The sequence below is a fragment of the Drosophila virilis genome, chromosome X, assembly GCF_030788295.1.
Source record: "Drosophila virilis strain 15010-1051.87 chromosome X, Dvir_AGI_RSII-ME, whole genome shotgun sequence".
Lineage (NCBI taxonomy): Eukaryota > Metazoa > Arthropoda > Insecta > Diptera > Drosophilidae > Drosophila > Drosophila virilis.
Genome location: NC_091543.1, coordinates 3310799 through 3319487, shown reverse-complemented (window position 1 = coordinate 3319487; position 8689 = coordinate 3310799). Strand labels below are relative to the sequence as shown.

The 8689-nt window shown below is 38.8% G+C and overlaps 1 protein-coding gene across 1 annotated transcript; it reads right to left on the bottom strand.

Moving 5' to 3' along the window:
- Positions 1-500: 500 nt before the first annotated feature.
- LOC6634515 (Protein phosphatase Y regulator 1) lies at positions 501-1799 on the bottom strand. Its single transcript, XM_070207996.1, has 2 exons — positions 1426-1799; positions 501-1263 (listed from the first exon to the last, which is right to left on the bottom strand). The coding sequence occupies exons 1-2, from the start codon at positions 1797-1799 to the stop codon at positions 501-503; spliced, it is 1137 nt and encodes a 378-aa protein (XP_070064097.1).
- Positions 1800-8689: the final 6890 nt, after the last annotated feature.

The following is an 8689-nucleotide window of genomic DNA, read 5'->3' as shown; positions in this document are numbered from 1 at the left end:
CGCATAAGACACGAAAGATCTTTCCGTTATCATAATAAGTCCGAGAAAGTCGTTGCTACCCTATGAAAATCGAGCACAGGCTATGTTCAGTTAAGTGTTTATATATTTAATAGTTCTTGAAATCGCATTCGAAATACATAAAAACAATAATTCCATCAAAATTTTACAACTCTAAACAATTTTTTTTTTGTTTTTTTGGTTTCTTTCTTTCTCGTAGACGAACTAGTAAGTATGTGATTGATGTGGCTTGGTGTGTATGTGTGTGTGTCTGTTGATTGATTGTTTGATTACTTGATCGATTGATTGATTGATTGATTGACTAATTGATTGACTAGCTGTTTGAATTCCAGGCTGCTTAAACAATTGTTTGTTAACTAGATTAATTGATTGATGGCTTGATTAATTCGAGTGCTTGATGGTGATTGATTAATTAATTGAGTGATTGATTGATTAATTGCTTAAGTATACAGTTAGATTGCTGGCTGGGCCGCAACTAAGCCTTAGCCAAGTGTTGGAAACTCAATTTCATCGTTCATATTGATGGGATCGGACACGCTCTCCGCCTCGGACTTGTTCAGCGGACGCCCCCCCGCCCAGCCGCTGAGATAGCCGCTGCGACGACGATCATCCTTGAACTTGAACTCAATATCCATGATGCGCTGCAGCCGGCCAACGCGCTGCGGATACATGGACGCATCATACTCCAGGCCCGAATCGTTGTCAGTTTTCGATGGCTTCTTCTTGGGCAGCACAATCATCTTCTTCCAGTCCGGCTTATTCACCTCGCCCTCGCCGGCCTTGCGTATGTTGTAGATGGGCTTGGCCCGTTCCACGCGCATGGCGCGCCACTCCTCCACTGTTATGTACTTGGTGTCGTCCTCCTCGATCAGGTTCTCGCCGCCCTGCTGTTGCTGCAGCTGCAACTGTTGCTGCTGCTGTTGTTGCTGCTGCTGCTGCTGTTGCTGCTGCGGCTGCTGTTGCTGTTGGCGCTGTTGCTGCTGCAGCTCGTTGAACGAATCGTCCTTGTCGGACTGCACGGGATTCTTCATGGCAATGCTCTGCTCCTCAATGTCCTTGATCACCGAGCCCCAGTTGTGGGCGCCGCCGCCATTTCGCTTGACCACCGCCTTGATGCCCGTCTTATCCGAGCCCGAATGGCGATCGAATTTGCTTTTGTATAGCCTGCCATAGCCATAGCCCCCGCTGCCTCCGCCCCCGCTGACTCCACCGCCGCCGCCCTTGTTGCTGTTGCTAATGATGCGGCTGGAGACGGTGCGCTCTCGATAATGGCGCTGCTGCGGCTGCGGCGGCTCCAGCTGCTGCTGCAGTTGTTGTTGCAGCTGCTGCTGCTGCAATTGGAACTGCAACTGTTGCTGCTGCAGCTGCAGCTGTTCGCGTTGTTGCTGCTGTCGCTGCAGCTGCAACTGTTGCTGCTGCAGCTGCTGTTGCTGCTGCTGCTGCTGCTGCTGCTGCTGGTCCATGTTGGTCTTCTTTAGGTCTGTCTTGTTAAGGCCATTGTTGGTCATAAATGTGGCATTGGCTATCTTGATGCGATCGGACTTGAGGCCGTCGCCCTTGCCATGGCCATTGCCGTTGCTCTTCGAGATTAGCAGCTTGTGCTGTAGGGGCTTTTTGTTGAGGATGAGGGTCTTGGCCTTGTCGCCGCCGTTTGGAAGCTTGCTGCGCTTGTGCTTCGGCTGGCCGCCGGTCTCCTGCAGCTTCTTTTGGCCAAGGCACAGATCGCTGGCATCATCGTCGATGAAGAGCAGCTGATAGCGATTGTTGCCCAACGATTCCATTTCTTTGCTTTTTTCGACACAATAATGCTTCTAAGCTTTTTCACAATATTTTTCCTTTCTCTCGCCAGCTCACGCAATCGTGTCAAAATAAACTCAACTACAGCTGCCCTGACACAAAATCAGTTCCAAACTTGTCCAGGACTACTAGCTCGCTGCGAGAATGCGAATCGGAAACGGGCCAGGGTTGCCAGCCAGGCTGCAGAAAAAAAAAAAAAACTAAACAAAGGCGACAGCTCTAGACAGCAGAGTTGCACAATTCAAGTTGCTCCGACTCAAGAGTTTTATGGCTATGCTAGCTTTTAGCGAGCATTCATGTGACCATGGAGGTGAACATGGAGGTGAGCTGCACTTAGAAGGCGAGTCATGTACTCATAAATTATATGTTAAGCTCAGCTCGCAAGTCAACTTCTTATATTTGAAGAGAACATGTTTTCAGCCTAGCAGAAGTGAAACAAAACTCAACTTGGAGCTGGCCAAGAGCTGTCAGCTATTAATGCAAGTTTTGGCTTAATACACATAACAAGTTAATCTGACCATGGAGGTGGGCATGAAAGACGCTTGAGCCGAGCCCTGGTGCAGATGAAGATTATGTTGCAAGGCCGAGCACAACTTCTCGGCCAGAATAGATGAAGGTAATGCGTTTGCATTAGCTTGCACAGAAACATCTTTGAATAGCCCCAAAGTCAAAGACGACGTTCAGATATATATGTATAAGAAAAGTTTCGAGTCTGGACTTAGGCCTACTGCAGGCTTTTAATGGCTTGGGCTGAGCTCCAACTGGAACTCTTATGTTAGGCAACACAGAGGTCTGCCTGACTAATCCTTCAAACGTTTTTCATATGCGAGATTTGCAGACATTTTTTTCTAACACCCTGCAGCACTGAACAATATTTAAGAAGCCAGCAGAAAGCATCTACGACCACATGGAGTACATGTACGCAGATTAATGATATTTCATTTTCCTGGATTTCCCCCAGCTCCTCTTGGTTATGTATGTCAAGAGGACATTACTCGAGATATGTCGGGTTAGCACAGTCGCTGCAGGGCATCTACTAGTCAGGCACACCCGACCAAAGCAATGTTGTTTTGCTTTCTTCAGGCTACTTCAAAACAACTTTAAGCCTGGCGTTAATTTCCTGTTGCCCGCCCACGAGGCGACCGCAGACTCGGCGAGATTTATCCCCCAGCTAACTCTTCAAAAAATAAGTACTATATAGTGACATATCCATAGTCGCACCCACCCTTTAACATAACTTAGCACATAAGCATAAGCACAATTATAAACATTTCTAATATTGTAAACAAAGAGCCTGGTGATAACATCGACATTGGTCAAGATCAAACTGTCCCCCTTTGGTAGACATAAACAATTCACCCTAAATATCACGCCACTGTCAATGTTCCCATCAGAGTACTATCCCACGCATAATTGCTGACGCAGCTCAAACTTCACTCAATTTTGACTCAAACTCTCTCAAAGCGAAGTTTGCTAAGCGACCGCAACAGTTAGATAAATCAGTTCATATTCGGGAAGCAAATCTGAATGTACTCAACAAAAGTAGCCGTTAAGTGAAAATAATAAATTGAAATATATTTTTTTATAGTAACCTAACGTGTAAAACTTAATTGGCGCAGCCGGTAGGATACGTCGGGAAAAATTAAAGATCGCTAAAGGATAATTAATTCCCAGATCTAACGCACAATCGCGACCGAAAGTGTTGTCGGAGTGTAATAAAAATTTTCTCGAATACGTATCCGCACAAGAACCTTCGGGTCATTAGTAGCTTAATAATATTGACCCTTTGGGCAATAAAGCTACTACAGTTAATAACGACTGGCTTTGCATATCGTTTGATCCCTGCAATACGTTATTACTGAGTCTTTTTAAGACACACACACAAAAAAAAAAAAAACATTTGCACAATAATCCATCACAAACTTTAACTTAAAATAAAAGTGCAAAATCAAAGAACAATAAAGTTCAAACCTACAAACTCAAAACTATTCAAAAAAAAGTGTATTACACCAAGATGACAATGGAATTATCAGAACAACACCTCAACCAGGCCCTTTCACAACTTAGACAGGTGCCAAGCTTTGACGGATCAACGGATCAACTAAACGCCTTCATTAAAAGGATAGATTACATCCTACACCTGTATCCAACCCGAGATGTTAGACAACATAGCATCTTATACGGAGCCATCGAATTGCAAGTCACAGGAGATGCTCAGAGAATATCACAAAGGACAGCAGCCAACACTTGGCAGGAGCTGAGAAACGCATTGATTGAAGAATACAAAGTGCAGACACCATTTGAAGAACTCCTTCGACGCTTATACAACACGAATTACCAAGGAAACGTCCGTAAGTTCATCGAGGAGCTCGAGAATAAATCTTTTGTTATTTTAAATAAGTTAGCACTAGAAAATATACCTAGCAATACAACCCTTTATACAAATGCTATGAATAACACAATCAAAGATGTTATTACAAAAAAATTACCAGATAGGCTTTTCATGATGTTAGCCAGACACGACATTACGTCGACACAAAAACTAAAGCAAGTAGCTCAAAGAGAGGGATTATATGAAAATAGCGTTACTGAAAAACCTAAAAATAATAATGTTCAGGGAAATCCAAATAACAATCGTAGGAACATGGGAAATTATCAGCAAAATGCTAACCCAACCACCATTTCAAGTGGCTATTCCAACACGAATCAGAGTTATCACGCACAAAATAAACAGCATAATAAGTCCGAAGACAATCAGAAAGCTCACCACGAGTTCCAACAGAAATTAAGTCAAGGTAGATACCAAAATCCCTTAAACTACCAAAATCAGTCCCATTCACGCTTGAATGCACCAAACCCTCCGACTAAACGTCAAAGAGATAGTAACAGTGGGCAGATGAAAATGGATACATCCGAAAATTTTCATCAGCAAGCCTCGGAACAAACAGAAGAAATCCATTCATAAAATTGATTATGAATGACGAAGTTCTAAAATGTGTCATCGACACAGGTTCAACCATAAATCTAATGAAAACAAACCGCTTAAATTTTCCAGTTTACAACGAAACATTAAAGGTTCACACCATAAATGGTGTTATTGAATTAAAACAAAGTATACGATTAGGAGCAAGCAAAATTTGTCCGAGCAAACAAAAATTCTATATTCACGACTTCTCAGAGCATTATGATGTTCTGATTGGGAGAGAATACCTTGAGGCATGTCAAGCAAAAATAGACTATGCACAAGGATCCGTAACCTTAGGAGAATTTAACTTTTGTTTTAGATATAACGACGAAGAGGTCGAAGAGGACATGACCGCACAAGAGTGCCTTGATCCACCCTCAACAGAGGACAGACCATTTAACTTCGCTATTAATAATGAATTAATAGAAAACAATGAGTTTAGGCTAGAGCACCTAAACTCAGAAGAAAAAGAAAAAATAAAAAAAGTTTTACATGAATTTCGTGATATCCAGTACCATGAAGGTGACAATTTGACTTTCACTAGTACAATTAAACACAAAATTCTAACAAAACATGAGGACCCAATTTACAAGCGTCCATACAAATATCCTCAAATATACGATGAGGAAGTAAATAAACAAATAAGCGATATGATAAAACAAAATATCATACGTAAATCCAAATCCCCTTACTGCTCACCAGTAATAATCGTTCCAAAGAAAAACGATGCATCTGGAAAGCAAAAGTTCCGGTTAGTCATAGATTACCGCAATCTCAATGAACTAACTATTAATGATAAATACCCTATCCCGATCATGGATGAAATATTAGACAAACTTGGAAAATGTCAATATTTCACAACCATTGATCTAGCCAAAGGCTTCCACCAAATCCAAATGGATCCTGGTTCAATACCCAAGACCGCATTTTCGACTAAACATGGCCATTACGAGTACACTCGCATGCCATTTGGTCTTAAGAATGCACCTGCAACGTTCCAACGTTGTATGAACAATCTCTTAGAAGATTTAATTTTTAAAGATTGTCTGGTCTACTTAGACGACATTATTATTTTTTCCACTTCATTGGAGGAACACATTTTGTCGCTACAAAAGGTATTTAAGAAGCTTAGAGAAGCTAACTTAAAACTACAGTTGGATAAATGCGAGTTTATGAGAAAAGAAACTGAATTTCTCGGTCACATCATCACAACTGAGGGTATAAAACCAAATCCCAACAAGATACAAGCAATTGTCAAATTCCCAATTCCAAAAACCCCAAAAGAAATTAAATCATTTCTAGGATTATGTGGTTTCTATAGGAAATTTATACCAAATTTCGCTAATATAGTAAAACCATTAACACTTAAATTAAAAAAGGGAGCAAAAATCAATATAAAAGACAGAGACTACGAGCTAGCGTTTGAAAAGCTAAAAGTACTCATAACATCCGACCCAATTTTAATATACCCTAACTTCGAAAAACCATTTTCATTAACTACAGACGCGAGTAATATGGCAATAGGGGCCGTCCTTTCGCAAGAGCATAAGCCTATATGCTATGCAAGTAGAACTCTCAACGAGCATGAGTTAAATTATTCAACGATTGAAAAAGAATTATTAGCAATCGTTTGGGCCACTAAATACTTTAGGTCCTATCTCTTTGGTCGACAATTTCAAATCCTTAGTGATCACAGACCACTCGTCTGGTTAAATAATATGAAAGAACCTAACATGAAATTACAAAGGTGGAAGATCAAGCTAAATGAGTTTGATTTCCAAATTAAATACGTCCCAGGAAAAGAAAATTATGTGGCAGATGCTCTGTCCAGAATTCAATTAAACGAAAACTTCTTAGGCGAAGATACAATTAGCACAAGAGCAACAATACATAGTGCTCAAGAAGACAACAGTAACCATTTACAAATCACAGAAAGACCACTTAATTATTATAATCGACAAATAGAATTTGAAAAAGGAACCGAGAACGAAACAAAAGTTACGAATTACTTTCACAAAACCAACATAAAAATTACGTACAAAGACATGACTAATACGCATGCCAAAGAATTAATAAAAGAATACTTATGCACAAAGAAAAGTGTGCTATACTTCCACAACGAAGCAGATTTTCCAATTTTTCAAGAAGCCTACTTAGAAATAATAAGTCCGAATAATTCAACAAAGGCAATGAAAACTAGTACAAAATTAATAGACCTTCAAACATATGCAGAATTCAAAGAATTAATATTAAAAAAGCACAAAGAATTATTACATCCAGGAATTGAAAAAACTATCAATTGGTTCAAAGAAACCCACTATTTCCCAGATTATCAAAATTTAATTCAAAATCTAATAAATGAATGTGAGATTTGCAACATCGCAAAAACAGAACACAGAGATACAAAATTAACTTTCGAAATAACTCCGGAAATCGCTAATATCCGAGAAAAATATGTAATGGATTTTTACATAGTAGGAGATAAACAATTTTTATCTTGCATTGATATCTATTCAAAATTTGCATCATTAATAGAAATAAAAAGTAGAGACTGGCTAGAAACCAAACGAGCTATATTACAAGTGTTCAACCAAATGGGTAAACCCATCGAAATAAAGGCAGACAAAGACTCAGCTTTTATGTGCACAGCTTTACAATTATGGCTAAAATCAGAAGCAGTAAATATTAATATAACCACTAGTAAAAATGGTATATCCGACGTAGAACGATTTCATAAGACAGTTAACGAAAAACTAAGAATCATTAACAGCGACTCAGACGTCGAAAATAAACTTACAAAATTTGAAACTATACTCTACACGTACAATCATAAAACAAAGCACAAAACGACTAACAGAACACCAGCGGACATATTCATATATGCAGGTACACCAGAGTATGACACTCAAGCTAATAAAGAAAAACTAATAAATAATCTCAACAAAAAACGAACAAATTATGAAATTGACACTAGATACAAACACTCACCGTTAGTTAAATCAAAGACGACAACCCCGTTCAAGAAAACAGGAGAACTAAGACAAATCGACGACAAACATTTTGAGGAAACTAACAGAGGCAGGAAAATAACACATTACAAAACCAAATTCAAAAAGAAAAAGAAGACTAATCAAAGCAAATATAACAATTACAGGTCAACAACAGACAGCGATCAAAACATACAAGCACCAGCTTAAATTAATTATTATAATATTACTATCAATAACTGTAAACCATATAAATGCACAGAGTATTGAAATTAATCCTATCAAAGCCCATAACGGATATCTCATATTTAAAACAGGAACCATAGACATTCCGACAGATTACGAATTCCACTGTTTAACGGTTAATATAACAAAAACCGAAGAAACTTTTAACAATTTAATTGAACAAAGTAAAGAATTCAATAACCTTATACAAATCGAATACCTAGTAGAAAAATTAAACAGAGAAATAAACGGCTTAAAAATAGCCAAACGCAGCAAAAGAGGTTTAGTTAACATAGTAGGAACAGCATATAAATACTTATTTGGAACATTAAATCAAGAAGACAAAGCAGAAATTGAACAAAAAATAAGCAACTTAGCAGAAAACAGCGTTCAGGTTAACGAATTAAATTACATAATAGAAGCTATAAACAAAGGAATAGAAATCATGAACGAACTAGATCAAGAGAAACAAAAAGGAAAGAAATTAGATATCCTTATATTTAACTTACAACACTTTACAGAATATATAGAAGACATTGAGATGGGAATGCAGCTCACAAGATTAGGAATTTTTAACCCAAAATTACTAAAACATGACTATTTGTTGCATGTTAATTCTGAGAAATTGTTGAATACAAAAACTTCCACTTGGTTTAAATCAGATACAAACGAAATACTGATAATATCCCATATTCCT